The following is a 16,388-nucleotide window of genomic DNA, read 5'->3' on the forward strand; positions in this document are numbered from 1 at the left end:
TATTTCTTCATAACCAAGATTATGTACCAGATACTTTATACCTACGATGGTACCATGTGTAGATAACAAAGTGTGGAGCTGGATAAACACAGCAGGCCAAGCAGCATCTTAGGAGCACAAAAGCTGACGTTTCGGGCCTAGACCGAAAAATCATCAGAAAAAGGTACCATGTGTGCCGACATTATACACATTTTGCTGTACCCCAGTATCACGTATTTGAGTGCACGTGACAATAAAAACCTAAAATCTAAAACGACAGCATCGTAATTCGATAGAATAGTTAGGTAGGAAGGTGTTCAAGGGGCTGAACGGCCTCCTATTGACCATGTTCTGGTTTGGGAGCCTCTGGTTTCTCTGTTTGTTGCGGTCGGCCGTCTCGCGCGACATCAGTCCACCCGGTCGGCCAATCAACGGGTGGTGTTGCCTGCTGAAGGCCTGCAGGCGGCCAATGGACGGCGGAGCTGGCGGTAACAGCTGATGGGATGGAATGTCCCTACAGCTGGGAGGTGCGTCACGCGCTCTGGGTGCACTGTCCGGTGCGTTCGCCCTCAGACCACCACCACAACCAGCATCGCCAGCGATGAATGTCACTGCTGGGGTGATCCTGAGCTCGGCCTACCTGGCTGTCGACTATGTCGACTCGATGCTTCCTGCGAACCCGCTCCGAGGACCTTTCCACAGCGCCTGGAACTGCATGCTGAGCAATTACACCAAGTTTCAGATCGCAACATGGGGCTCGCTACTTGTTCACGAACTCGTCTATTTCCTTTTTTGTCTGCCTGGGTTTATCTTTCAATTCATACCTTACATGCAGAAATATAAAATCCAGCAGGTAGGTAAAAGGGTTCGGGGGCCGTACAATGTTTCTGCTATTGCTCAACACGACGCTCTTTTTGCTCCTTTTAAAGGGACTTTGGCGTGTAAAGGTATTTACTCCCTTCGAAAGAAACTCTCACTGAAAGCAAATGAGGAATATAATTGCTTAAAAACATTGAGAGAATTGTCTGTGGTTGCGGTGTTTTTATTTCGTCCAAATATATACATTTCTGTCCTGCTGGGAGGATAGTGGTGCAATATAACTTGTGTTACGTACGTATATGTATCTCTGCTATATAAGCTTAGTAATAAACTGTCATGTATATTGCAAATTATGTAATTCTGGCCTCATGATAAAATGAGTTCAGTGTAATAATTTTCAAATTCTTCTCTTCACCAAGAAAAACTGGCTATATGGATAGGGTGAATAGACAAGGTCTTTTCCCTGGGGTGGGGGAGTCCAAAACTAAACGGCATAGGTTTTAAGGTGAAGGGGTGGAAAAGATTTAAGAGACCTAGGAGGCACCATTTTCACGCACATGGTAGCGCAAGCGCACGTGTGTGTGTCTGGAATGAGCCAGAGGAAGTGATGGAGGCTGGTACAATTGCAACACTTAAAACATCTGGATGGGTACTTGAATAGGAAGGGTTTAAGAAGTATATGGGCCAAATGCTGGCACATAAGACTAGATTCGCTTTGGAATCTGTGGTTGGCATGGACAAGTTGGACTGAAGGGTCTGTTTCCATGCTGTACAGCTCTCACTGATTAGAAGCTTAGTTTTGGTTGATTTTAGGTCCATTGTCACATGATGTATTTTATAGGCACTTCATGTGCGTAACTTATTTTCTTGCTGGTGTGTGTAGGGAGGCATGCTATCATTGTGTTTTTATGCTATTTTTTCCACCTCTTTTGAAGTCCGTGACCCTAGAATTGAGTGAATATACGTCAGAGTAAAACCAGGAATTACTTAGCCCACAGACTGATAGATTCTTTTTTTCCCAAGCAAACTGTTTGGTGATGCCATGATACACCTCTAGAGAACTTGGCACAGAGTTACAGACACTATCGCAGTTTCACAAGAGCTTCCCTGTCTATAGTTGAAACTTCTGAACATAATTAGAAAGTAGGTATTTTGAAATCAACCTCGCTGGATATGCTGTGACACACCTTTGGAACAGGTGGGACTTGAACCCAGGTCTTGCTGACTGTGGTCTACTTTATACTTACACTGTACATGTCAGTGATGTAGGTCTGACCTGGCTGATTAGGCTCCACTCACTTCCTGTACAGGTCTTAGACACTGGACAAAAATCTAGGATGATTATTTATACCAACCTTGTCACACATGCATGTCCATTAGTTTTGGTTGGCTCATTTTGGTTTTATTTTATGATTTAAATAACTTTAGCATTCTGTCAAGGATGTCTGATCAACGCAGACCGATACAGTTTGCAGAGATGCAGGCTCAACGTCAGCCAACAGTGGTTAACCCATTGTCTCCTGCCATGTATATGATTTTTGGAATAGATTCATATGTAAATCTTTTTGTAGCAGAACAATTCACATGAATTTGTCTCCTGAAGAATGTAACTTCTAATATACATGATTTTTATTCGTAATAAAACAATTGGATTTATGTAGCAAGTCCTTTTTTAATTAAATCTACAGTGTATAATTGCCAGGTAGCTTTTTTAAATCAAGTATAGCACCGAAATTCATATACAGCATTACTCATTTCAGTGATGGACAGAATGTCTTTTCAGCTTGAACGCAGCACCCTGTTAGTTTTTAGGACCAGTTGTTTGGCGACTGCATAATAGTGGGAAACGGCTAGCCTCACTTATTGCACAAGCTGTTGAGATGCCTCCAGTGTAATTCAAAGTACACTGCCTACTTTTCAGGTGGTGGCCTTGAGTGAATTCATGAGTTTGTACATTATACAGCAATAAATACTTTAATCAAGGCAGTTATTTTCTTGCAAGATGGCTTTGATGCATCTCATTTCAGACACCAAGCTTGCAAATGGATCAAGACCTTTTTACCAGGTTACTAATAAGGCCAGTCTTAGTGTTTGGAACTGTTAGCTTCCTGATGTGTATGTTGATTAGTGAATGTACGCTTGCATTGGACAATAATTTGAGACTTAACTAGCATGAACAGAAAAGTGAGCTTATGAGACTGCTCAATCTTGAAGTTAAATTTTAAAGTGCAGGGTATAGCCCAGTAAGATGTGAAGGGAAATTGTTACATACAGTTGTGGGTCAAATATGGCTAGAGTATTATTGGATGTCAGAAAAATACAAAGCCTAGGAGGTTAAGTGCCATTCCATCAAAGGCATATTTCTTATGGAACCCAATAAGAATGTTGTAAAAGCTGGCCTGAGGGTGTTCACATGGAAGCACCATATATCTGGGCATGTGGGTCTCGTTAAAGCTGAACTTCACTGTTGTTAAGTTTGATGGATGCTTCTTCACAAAATCATGGCTTGTCCAGATAGCTATGGTATGACACTATAGTACAAAATTAATGGTCGGCTGGTGAGTAGACTAGCAATGTCAAATGAGATAATGAGCACATTAGTACTATTGAAATGCAAGTCCTATATTACACATACTAATTCAATGTGCTGTTCTTTGCAAACAGAAAAACCCATGCATATTGCTGATGAAGCAGAGCCAAATGCATCATTTTAAATGCAAACAAAGTTTGGTTTTCTGGTGTATACAGCAGTACCTCCCCATGGCAGCACCTTGACCAAAATCCACTTGCCAATTAAACTGCACTCTCCTCTCGGTTTCCCTTTTCATTGGTAATTCTTGCGAGTGTCCTGATGAATGAAAAACGAAGCTTTAACTAGCATGTTTTTTTCAGTAATAATCAAGTTCTGTACTAACAAACAGGTACATATATTTTATTTTGTGATATTAAGAAAGGTAATTAAAAACTTAGTCACAGAACAAGGTTTTAATTGGAAAGGAGGTATTTAAGGAGGGAATTGCAGATCCTGAGAGGCAAAAGACACAGCCAGAAACAGTGGGATGTAAAGCCCCTGATGGTTAGATGTGTTTGAGCAATGGAGCCAGATTTTGTTCTGTAAAGGACTTTGTTGAAGCGATTGGGTTCGTATGATGATCCAGTCATTTGATTGCCACCATTATTGATTCCAGTTTTTTTAATTTAAGATTTTGCTTGAATAGCTGAATTTAAATCCCTCTGTTTTCAGGATAAGATTTGAGTTTGCTAACTCTGGATTATTAGTTCAGCTCTCTGGTGTACTAGTCTAGTAATGTGGTAAACATTATTGTACACATAAAACTTCTGTAAATTTTATTCCTGTTGTAATATGGAATCCTGAACTTGAAAATGGTACTCCTAATGAGATTCCAAATAAGTTTTTAATCTAACTGTTCTGATTTTCAGGTCAGGTATTCCTTTTCTAGATAGCGTTTGCATTGTGTGGCCTTGTTAACTGTGCTACTATTATTTATTTATAATTCTGTACTAAATTGCTTATCTCTCCCTTCACCTTCATCCACTGCTCCCCATCACCCTCATCCAAAAATAACCTTTAATTTTCCAAGAAACATGTGGCCCCTCTTTAACTACTCCGATGTAACATCTCAGATTTATGGAGTCATAGTTACACGGCACAGAACTAATTTGGTCCATATTGTCTTCCTATGCATGTATCAGTAATAATGAAATCCATTTATCAACTTGATATCCATTCCGGCATGCTGCTCAATACTTTTTTGACTTCTGATGTTGTGAAAATGGCGGCGAGCTTTGGTGGCTGTTTGCTGTGGAGATCTGTACAGATAAGTTATCTATTGTCCTTGCATAACGTCTCTCTTCTTTTAATGTTCAAATGTGAAATCAAATGGAACATTAATGTTGACTGTATTTTATAATGTATATAAATAAAATTATGGTGTTGGCTTGCTGTAGACTCCATGAGCAATGTCTTTTGAAAACTCTGGTGAGGATAATAACTCAGTGTTGTGAATGTAATACTGTAAGTTTTATGTGTTGTCTATTTTGTCAGATGCTATTGTTACCTACTGTGCATTTGAACTTTGCTATTGGATGCAAGAGGCAAGCAGTCATTAATGATTGTTTTAAATTTTCTTTTAATGTTAGTGATTCTTTAAAGATTTTTTGTGATTTTAAATCACATCAACATCTGTTTCTTTCCTTTCTAGGACAAGCCAGAAACGTGGGAAAAACAATGGAAATGTTTCAAAGTGCTGCTCTTCAATCATTTCTGTGTCCAGTTTCCCATGATCTGTGGCACTTATTATTTCACTGAATTCTTTAACATCCCTTACACGTGGGACTCTATGCCAAGATGGTACTGTTTACTTGCTGTACTTTTTTGAGGAGGCAGTTTGTTTTAGTTGTGTAATTTCTATTTGAAGTTAAAATTGATGTTTTTATTCGAATGCTTACCTTATGTCCACAGAACCATCCTGAAGAGTTTTACAGCTAATTGAATATTGAATTGTGTTAATTGTAGTGTAGGAAAACGTGGCAACCAATTTACACACAGCTAGGACTAGAAACAGCAATGAAAATAATGTCCAGGTGCTGTGTTTAAATTATTCTGATTGGCCATGACACACAAAAGAAATGCCCAGCTTTGCTTTAAATAGTGCCATAAGTTTTATTTTCTGTTGACCAGAGGGATAGGTAGGCCCTCGGTTTAAGACGCCCATTTGACAAACCAGCACATGCAATGATGTGTTACGCTGTCTGTCAGTGTTATTTTCTCAGGTATAGGTATGGTACATGAAACTCCACCTTCTGGCTGTGACATTAGTGTGCCATGGGGGGAGCAAAATTTGGCAATTAATTGCAAATAAATCTTTTTAAGCAGTTTAGAACAAAGATTAGCAAAGATTTTAATTTTTGTAGACATGAGACGGATTGTTGAAAATAATTGCAAACAAAATCTTGTTTTACTTGTTTTTCTTTGTGACACAGTCACAGCATCAAAAAATACACTTTGTAAGACTTTCAAAGAATTTGAGGTGGTGAAATTGCAGTTGGATTTTGTTCAGTTTAATTTTGTTTTTCCTTCAAGGATGGGCTGCCCTGCACTCAAATGTTCAGCAGAAGGACCATTTTCTGAAGTTAATCACCTTGCATTCCAAACAGCTATGTTCACTCAGACTAAACACTTATGTATATTACATTTTTTAAAAAATGAATTTGGATTATAAGATGGCCGTTTTTACCACAGTAGTTGGAATATAATCACTTGTTGCTTAAAATTTGTTTTTACACACTACTTCTAAACTTTTGCTTATTGTCTGTGGCTCTACCATTTAAATAATATGGGATTTCATGTTGACTGGAGCATATGCTTCTATATCCTCTGAATCTCCAGGTACATGCTGCTTGCTCAGTGCCTTGGTTGTGCGGTTGTTGAGGATACCTGGCACTATTTCTTGCACAGATTGTTACATCACCGGAGAATCTACAAATATATTCATAAGGTGCACCATGATTTCACGGTTAGTTCCAAGCATACTGTTTAATTTTCTGAAATTCCATACTCCTAGATTTGGAGAGTTTACCTAATGGTGAGAGTAAATTGTCCTCTTAATATTCAGGATGTTCCCTATAACTCTAAGGCTGCAATGAGACATTTTTGAAAATTTAGTTTAACTAATTTGAATTTGAGCAACTTCTTGTTTCTTTTTAATGTTGGACTTCAGATTACAAGATTTACTAATTGACACTGGCTCATCAGTACTTTGTTAATCTTTTTCAATTCCTCAAGTAGTTCTGTGTGGTTGTGTTTTTAAATTTAAAACATGTTATTCAGTTCTTGGAACTGAAATCTTTAACAAGGCACGATAATCTTTGCATTCTTAAATTTCCTTTCCTATTAATGGTCATCGTTGACACAGTCTTTATTGATTGATTGTTCCTAGTTGCCCTTGAGAATTTGGTGAGCCATCTTTTTAAGACTTTTGGTTTTAAAGATTGTTTCAGAAAATATTTAATTTAACAAAAGCAGCACCTTCTTGTTTGATGTCAACTATAATATTAGCAAATTTGTGTGGGAAGAGTCCATTTTATCACGATACAAAGCTAAAAAGTGTTTTTTTTTATGATGCTCATTGTCCATTTGCAAACACTTCTGCTTTTAGTTCAAAATGTGACTAAACCAGTCTTTTACATGTATAACCATTTCTACTAGCTTCTAACTGTACAGTATTATTAAGGTCACCTAGTGATATCAGTTTTGCACAACTGTGGAAGAAATGATTAGTTAGTGAATGAATTTGCCAGTTTCGAGAGTACAGCAAAGTGAGTATTGGGTGACAATGTCAATTCTTATGTCTGTCTGAGAAACTGGCCTCTTTGTTTAATCCTGATATTACTACTGTGAAACCTCTTTTCGAGAAGCTTTACTTTTCAAGGTTTTCTTTCATACTATTGCTTTGAAGTTATATGCATCTTCCTAATTTGCTGAAAGACACGATGTAAGAATTAGGAGCAGGAGTAGTCCATTTGAGTATTTCCTGCCAATCAATAAGATCATGGCTGATAAAGCTGCTATTCCACTCTTCTCCCCTGCTGCGCCCCCCCCCCCCCCCCGCCCAATAACATTTGACTCCATTGTTCTACACAGATGACTTGATTGATAATTAGACTTCACGTTATTTAACTTGATGTATCAGTGCAAAATCACAGACATATGCAAAATGTTTCAAGATATGTCAGACTTGTGACAATTTATATGCATGTTCATATGTATGTGCACATCTAAGCATCCTCTGTGAAATTTTTCTTTCGTCACCATATGGATGTGTTCTGATGTACCTCCATGGTGATCACATCATGTTTGGGACTTCAAGGTGCCTCTCCTGACCTAGAGTTAGGGACACCATCACAGTGGCATAAAAGTCACATCATGCACAGAAACCGAATTGTTAGTTTTATGGAAATAAATATGCAAATAGATGAGAACAACTTGGCAAGATCTGCTCTCAAGTCAGAAGGTGTTTCAGAGCATTTCCTTGATGACTTCGATTTAAGGATTGCATATCAGAGGGGAATGAGGTTAATGAGACAAATGATCCTTTTCATTTTCTTCAGTATTAAAAATGCAAATTTACCAAACTCTATCAATTAAATTGCTTTCTTTTAGTCCCCATTTGGCATGCAAGCCGAATATGCTCATCCATTGGAAACCATTATCCTCGGAGCAGGCTTCTTCATTGGAATCATGATTTTCTGTAACCATGTGATACTGTTGTGGGCTTGGGTTGCTTTCCGCCTACTGGAAACTATTGATGTCCACAGGTAGGTCTGAATACACCGAGGTGAGACCGGTTTGGCTGATTAAAACAAAAACAGAAGTTGCTGGAGAAACTCAGCAGGTTTGGCCGTATCTGTGGGAAGAGGGCAGAGTTAATGTTTGGGTCTGATGACTCCTCATCAGAACTGTTAGTAGCTATGAAAAAGCGGTGTTTGTGCTGAAGGCGAAGTTGAGAGGGAGAAGTGGGTGGAGAATCCTTGGTTGAGGAAGAAGGTGGACATTTGAGGCCCTCCTGCAGAAGGTAGCATCCTCAGAACAGATGTGACGGATGTACTGTGGTGAACAGGGCTCATAGCAGTGTTTGCCCATCTCCTGCACTTCTGCCCTCACTCCTTCCCTTCCATAACAATGATAGTGCCCCGCGGTTGGCACTTGTCACCCCACCATCCTCCACATCCAAAGGGTTGACAGCCATTATTTCTGTCACCTCCAGCTGAACGCTATTACCCGGCACACGTTTCCTCTCTCCACGCTTGTCAATATTCTGCAGGGACGGTTCTCTCAGGGGCAATCTAGTGCATTCCTCTTCCATTCCCAACACCACCTCTCACCCCACTTGTACCATTCCGTGCAATTGCAGAAGGTGTAATATCTGCCTGCTTGCCTACCACCTCCCTCCTTACCAACCAAGGCCCCAGCTGAGCCATCCAGGTGAAGTGGTGAATATTTTGTCAGTGATTCACTCAATCTAGTCTCCATGTTTCACTGCTTAGTGTGGTCTCCCCCTAAACTGGAGAGACAAAAAGCCGGCTGGGTGACCAGTTTGCAAAACACTGTTGTCTAGGAAAAATGACCCTGAGCTTCAAGTTGCCTGCTACTTTAACATGCCACTTTGTTTGCATTTTCTGTCGCAGGTCTGTTGCAGTGTTCCAGCAATTTCTGTTTTTGGTTCTGATTTCCAGCATCCGTGGTTCTTTTGTTTTCTTTGTTTTGGATATATTACACTTGGCTGCCTCTCTTAAGATGTGCATCGTAAGTAGCCAAGACCGAGCACGAAATCAAGTGGTGCTGCACTAGCTGCACCTTGCCATCCTGAAAGTGTCCTGTTTGTCCTTACACTGTTTGTTCTTTGACAGTTAGTTGCGCACAATTCTCAATCTATGTTAATTCATTCCTTCAATTCTTTGAGACTATGGAAAAATCCCTTGTCTGCACATGCTTTTAAAAACTCATTTCGTGGTAAGTGAGTGTGGCTTGCCTTTTCCTAATTTCCCATTCAGAAGCTGGGTGGCGATGAGACGTTTTCATCAGCCGCGCCACTTGATGTGGTTTGGTGCTCATGTGGTGTTAGGAGATTTGACACTAGCCAGGTTTTCCCATGATCTTGCCTACCTTTGTTTAAATGTGTTATTACATCACATTTTGGAAAAAAAAAGTTGTCTGTTCTTCAAAATTGTACTTTAAGATTGGAAATTTATTTTAAATGAAAGAATGGCCTGGATCTTGGCCCATTAGCAGTGAATGTTGCAGCTATAGGACCTGTCAATTAGGAGTCTGGGCTGATTTGCTCCAGCGGCTGCAATAAATCTTTACCATACATTTAATTTAGGACTGCTCCTAGCAGGCCAGAACTTGTTCTGACAAACACTCGTCAGTAACACTCACTCCTGGTCCTTCAGCTCTCTCTTGCCCCCAACACTGAGATGTGCAGTGAGGAGCACACAGACTCATGTCCTGTGCTGAGCTGTCATATGCTCTTGCTGATATTAGTGGGTTGGAGACACTGGGGTGTTTGGCCGTTGCTGTGGTTTAACTTTAAGCACAGTTGTATTGCTACCATCAATTAAGAAATGAATTTGCCTGTCACTAAGCCGAACACATACCTCAAAGGGCCTGTCTTCAGCTTGTGATGCCATGAAAGGGCTTGGCTTTGCTGATAATGAGCCGTTGCAAGGCTGCTGCATTAACTTCGCTGTTGGAATCATTCTGAACTTGAGAAAACAAATTGCCCCTTACAATTAAGCCAGGATTGAACCACTTGATTCAGTTAGCAATGAACATTTCCACTAGACTGCTGACTGCAAAATCTGGGCCATTTCATAGCTTTTGTTTGCTATATTGATACCTTGTGTCTTAATGGCTTTTTAATAGTATCTTGCATTTCTTGTCTCCAGTGGTTATGATATCCCTGTGAATCCCTTACATCTGATTCCATTTTATGCTGGAGCTCGTTTTCATGATTTTCATCACATGAACTTTATTGGAAATTATGCTTCAACCTTTACCTACTGGGATAAAATCTTTGGAACAGATTCCCAGTTTAACGCTTACAATGCAAAGTTTGCCAGCAAAGAAAAAGTAGAAGATAAGATAAACTGAAGCCCAGCAAGTGTATCGCATACCCTTGAACTTTCTCTAAGTTTTCAGTTAAGGATAGAGGTGTCCCCTGGGTCATCTCTTGCTGCAAGGGAAATTATTTAGGCTGTGCTAGAATTTTTCATCAGCTATGTTGCACCAGCAATTTAATCTCTTGAGCTCAAACTTCTGAGTTGGGAGAAATTCCATCTGAAATCCCAGGAGCTGATATCTTTCATATTTGACCAGCTATCACTTCTGCAAATCCACCAAAACAAAATGTTCACAGTGTTACAGTAAAAGGGACACAATTTGAACTGCTTTTCTTGTATTGCAAGCAGTGTGCATAGTGTACCCACTATATAATAATGCATTATAATGTGCCTTAGAGCTTGTCCTTGTAACAGCTATTGCATTATTTTGGATCAGTTTGACTCATCATTACTTATAAATCTGGTGAATACAGACAACATCTTTCACAGATTTGAACATGATCCTTAAGAATTAGCCATCTAAGTATGAGAGAAAGCTTTCCTTAAACTGGATTAATTTGCAGAAATTTTTAGGTTTTGTCTATGTTCTGGGTGATTTCAATCCATTATTTTCTATCTTGGTAAATATATATTATCTAAGATGATTTTCTTGTCAGCATTTTAATGAACCTTGCTTACATCCCAAGACTTGACAGAATTAGTATGTAATTTTGCATCAAATAGTTTGGGATAAAACAAATTGTTAAAGAAATATTTCGTGAAGTTTAAGTTCTTATTACCAATAAGTGGTTCAGCGTTTTCCTTTTTGATACACTTTTTGGTTTGGAAGGTATTATCTTCATAGCCTGCAAATTGGAATATCATTTGAATGCTAAAATACGTCAAATTTTTTTTAGAATTAGAATCCCTCCAGTGTGGAAACAGGCCCTTTGGCCCAACAAGTCCACACCGAACCTCAGAACATCCCACCCAGACCCATCCCCTATGACCCACCTAATCTACACCTCCCCCTCCCTGAACACTGTGGGCAATTTAGTATGGCCAATCCACCTACCCTGCACATCTTCGGACTGTGGGAGGAAACCGGAGCACCCGGAGGAAACCCACACAGACACACGGAGAATGTACAAACTCTGCACAGACTGTTGCCTGATGCTGGAATCGAACCTGGGTCCCTGGTGCTGTGAGGCAGCAGTGCTAACCACTGAGCCACCGTGCCGCCCCTTATTGTTTTATTATCTGTATTTTGTTGGTGCCTTTCTCATTTTTGTTTTTTGGTTTAAAAAAGGCACTGAAGGTCAGGAATTTGTTCATTTTATTTGTTCTTGAGGTGTATGCATATTTCGTTGCCTGTATTTATTGTGCACTGATGTATAAGAATAAAGACAATAGATGAACAAACAAAGGAAATTTTAATTCTGCATTATAAATTGAGTGATTTTGTTTGTAGAATAATAAGCCACTGTATTTTTAACACTTTTATGCATTCCATAAATAGTTTTTCCTTGTTTCTATGGCAACCAGTCTGGAGAGTGGCCCAACATTGAGATAGCTGTTGTGTGGAATGATCAACAACAGTTAGGAAATTTCCCATATGGGGATTGAATGGTTTATTGGTAGAAAATCTCATTTTTGACAATTGCTGTGAATGTTTAAGAATTCAATAGCTGTACAAATTCAGCCATTCTGGAGTTAAGACTTAAGTCAATAAGTGATAGCAAAGTGTGAGTACAGTCCTGGTGTCAGCATTTGCGTTGCCATTTCCACCAGTTGTATGGTCAAGGAACATATGGATCACTGTATCCACTTGAAATTTCATTGAGGGCCCTTTGTCAACTCCTCTTACCCTAATGAAATTTCTTATTTTAACAAATGTTTACATCGCTACTTGTGTATCTGTTAGCCTTGAAGGTGGAATGCATTGGCTATTTCCAGTATGAAATAAACAACTGCTAAAGCAAATGGTTGGGAGTTTCCAAGGAGTGACAATGTAGATTGCCAGTGTGGAACTTCATCTTATGAGAAGAGATTCCAATTGGGACTTATTCAGAAATGCAGAGAAATTCAGAAATACTTCCATTCTGACAGTTCTTCCATAGCTCTCAACTGTCAGAGGAAGATAAACTCATACCCAATTTTTATAGCAGTCAGGGGAGACGATGGCCTAGTGGTAATTAATCCAGAGACTCGGGTAATGTTCAGGGTACCCTGATTCAAATCCTGTCATGGCAGACGGTGGAATTTGAATTCTATAAAAATCTAGAATTAAGAGTCTAATGATGACTATGTAACCATTGCTGATGTTGGAAAAGCTCATCTGATTTGCTAATGTCCTTTTTAGGGGAGGGAATCAGCTGCCCATACTCAATCTTGCCTACATATGACTCCACCCATAGCAATGTGGTTGACTCTAGACTGTAGATTTGGGATGGGCAATAAATCCTGGCCTGGCCAGTGGTTTCCATGTCCCATGAATTAATTTTTTGTTTTTGTTTTAAAAAAAATAAGTTTGCTGTATTCTGAACTGTGAAAGTCCTGATAACATCTGGCAATAACTATCAAAAACTGGCTAAATACCTCAAACCTGTGATATCAGGGTGATGGATGAGTAGATTGCCAGCTGGGGCATGATGCCAAGTGTAAGATGTGAGATGAATAGTAGCAAGGGTGCCAGTCGAGTAAGATGCTAAGTGGGCAATGATTAGGATACAAGGAGTTGGGAGCAGGTAAGTGACGGAGTGCATGTGGCAAGTCAGGATGGGTGGAAAAAGAATTGAGTCTGGTGTAGGAGGGGATGTCACGCCTTGGTGGGGGAGGGCGGTAAGAGCCACAGGGTAAGGCAGGCCCGGCAGGTTAAATTGGATTCAGGGGCTTAGCGGGTAAAAGGGAGTTCATATTCAGGCTGGGGTTGGACAAGGAGTTTTGGCTGTCTGGGTGGTTTCTGGGTTGGGGTTGAGGTGGAGGAGATGTAATTTGGGGTGTGAGAGATAAATATGGGCTCACTTGAATAGTTACTCTGGAGTTCAACTATGCATTTAATGAGCAAGTATTTACTGAATCCACTGAATTCTTTGATTTTTAAAATGGATTCTTTCATAGGGTTCAAAACATAGGAGAATTATCTAGCAGAATCTTCAAATTCCCAGGCAATTCTTTTGGAGCCTGCTGCAATTCCTTTGGATCCCTGTGTGCAATTCCCACTTATACTGGAATAGTGGCTAACTGGGCCATTATATTTAATATTGATGACTTGAAAAGCATGGCTTGGCCAGCAGGTGGCTCTGTAGCAATGTTTTTGCTTGAACCTTTATTTTTGATTGAAATCAGTGTGATGTACATTTTTTTTGTTTAGTCATAATTACTGTGATCATTTTGGGTTTAGTTTAACATGGCCCTATCTTTAATTTGATTTTATTTTAATAAATTTCACTGTAAACATTACAAGCGCCCTTAGCTACAAGCCCGGTTTCACGTCTTTGTATTTTTGCTCATCTTCCTGTGATCTAGTGTTGCCAGTTACTGCATCGCAACTGTTAGATCACCTACCGGCCTGTTTCTGGTTTATACTGGAGGCTGCGCACCCTGGTGACATGCAAGGGAGTGCTTATTTATTGACTAATTTCCTTTGCCTCGGATATTGTTTCCCCTTACCTCCCTGCCAGCACTCATTGAGACCACTTGTCAGCTTCTCCTCTGGTGTCCCCTGATTTAGATTCCTTTTAGCTTGGTTGCTTCCACATTAAAATTGTTTTCCATTCTAACCACATATTTACTCCTCCATTCTCAGATTACTTCTGCTCCCTCCATTTTTTTTCTTTCTGTTCTTATTCTCCTCTCTCTTTCTCACCTCTGTTCAATGATCCCATCCTCTACTCCTGTTTGACTTGAATACTGTACTTGAGAAAATGGGGATTGTGGTAACCACTTCAGGGTTTTTGAGGCCTGCTGTTCTATTTGGTTGTATTGTGGCTGATCTGTGTCTCAACTTAATTTGTTTTTTGGTGCAGGTGATAAAACCTTTGATAGCTAACGTTAACAAGGATGTGAATTTGTTCCACACATAGGCGGCCTTGCTGATCTTTAAGGGGCCCTATTCTCTCCCTAGTTACCCTTTTGTCCTTTAGTGATTTGTATTATCCCATTGGATTCTCCTTAACCCTATTTGCCAAAGCTATCTCTTGACCCCTTTTCATCCTCCTGATTTCCCTTTGAAATATACTCCTCCTGCATTAATACTCTTCTTGGGATTCATTCAAGCCCTGCTGTCTATACCCGAAATATGCTTCCTTCTTATTCTTGACCAAAACCTCAATTTCTCTAGTCATCCAGTGTTCTTTACACCTGCCAGCCTTACCCTTTACCTTAACAGGAACATACTATCTCTGGACTCTTGTTATCTCATTTTTGAAGGCTTCCCATTTTCCAGCCATTCCTTTAATGTGTGAACACCTGCCCTAATCAACTTTAGAAAGCTCTTGCCCAATACCGTCAAAATTGGCCTTTCTCTAATTTAGAGCTTTGACTTTTAGATCCAGTCTATCCTTTTCCATCACTATATTTTAAACCTAGTAGAATAATTGTCACTGGCCCCAAAGTGCTCCCCCACTGACATCTCAGTCACCTGCCCTGCCTTACTTCCCAAGAGTAGGTCAAGTTTTGCTCCTTCTGTGGTAGGTACATCCACATAGAGAATCAGAAATTGAAATGCACTATTTTGTTCCTTAAAGTAGTTTACCAGAAAATATTTTTCGTTGTAAGATAGTGCGCTAGAATTTGCTTGAGCATTGTGATTAATGGCATCAGCTATTAATTGGACTTGCCTCTGCTTGCTTGAATTGAAATTAAGATTGTTCACCAAATTGCTCAAAGTACATACTGCTAACCGCACAGTGAAGGAAACTGGGACCTGAGTGGACAGGGCACTAACAGATCAAAAGAAATACTGTTTGATTGCACCACCTTCCTCAATCCTATGTCAAAATCGGATCCAACAAGAAAAAAAATGAAGATTTGAAGTGAGAAGGGAAGGGAAATTTAAAAAGATATATCATTTAAAAATCTCACTGAAAAATTCAAACTTGAAGAGAAGTGACTCTATACTTGCTGTGGTCAGATTGGCAAGTAAACATTCTGGCAGTCTTCAATATTTATGTTATCTGTGGCAAGATTAACCAAGTTCCAAAATAAGAAGGCTGAGGGCCAGTTACTGATTTTTGTCTTGATAATAACACAGTAGCTCAACTCAGTCAGCAATTTTGCATTTTCACATTTAACCACACATTGGCCTCTTGCCTGGAATTATTGTACCTTTTGCACAGAAATGACAGAAGTACCATTCAAGATATTGTTATTTTGACAGCAAATTATGATCAACAATATTTATGCTGTCAATGATATTTTTGGATGTGATTTGTATATTGAGCATTGCTGTAACAATGGCTCAGTTTGTCTGTTCAGTCTGTTTTGACTCAATGCACTTTTTATCATGAGCTATATAGTATGTTTTGACGTTGAGCAGTTGCTTTAAGAGATGTACATAAATAACTCGTGTATAAAATGCTTATTTAATTCCTTTGCTTATGCATGGAGAAGTATTTGAAAAGTTTGTAAATATATTTAATAAAAAGCTAATGATTCTGAATTAAGACAGCTTTTTTTTAAAAACACATTCCAGTTCTTTTATTTACATGGCCAGTGAAGATTTTTGTTTTCCACACGCTGATGACAACTTCATGATAGTGTGAAGTAGTTGCCTATTTGTCAACCCATTGCACCAATAATTTTTCTGTGGGTACCAGAGTGAAAATTCTTCTGTAGTTTACAATGATACTTCTCCTCTTCTCATGAAATCTGCTCGGGTAATTGCAGTGCAGGGGGTCATTTTGTTTGCTTAATTGGTCTTGCTGATTTTAGTCAGAAGTCTTGCATCAATTAGCCATTTAACATCA

At 39.4% G+C, this 16,388-nt stretch overlaps 1 protein-coding gene across 1 annotated transcript; it reads left to right on the forward strand.

The window, feature by feature from the left end:
- The first annotated feature begins 460 nt into the window (after positions 1-460).
- Positions 461-16,045, forward strand: LOC125458820 (methylsterol monooxygenase 1-like). The gene is made up of 5 exons (XM_048544528.2): positions 461-832; positions 5,022-5,170; positions 6,209-6,335; positions 7,982-8,136; positions 10,267-16,045. The coding sequence occupies exons 1-5, from the start codon at positions 488-490 to the stop codon at positions 10,469-10,471; spliced, it is 981 nt and encodes a 326-aa protein (XP_048400485.1). The 5' UTR covers positions 461-487; the 3' UTR covers positions 10,472-16,045.
- Positions 16,046-16,388: the final 343 nt, after the last annotated feature.

Source organism: Stegostoma tigrinum, chromosome 1, assembly GCF_030684315.1.
Source record: "Stegostoma tigrinum isolate sSteTig4 chromosome 1, sSteTig4.hap1, whole genome shotgun sequence".
Lineage (NCBI taxonomy): Eukaryota > Metazoa > Chordata > Chondrichthyes > Orectolobiformes > Stegostomatidae > Stegostoma > Stegostoma tigrinum.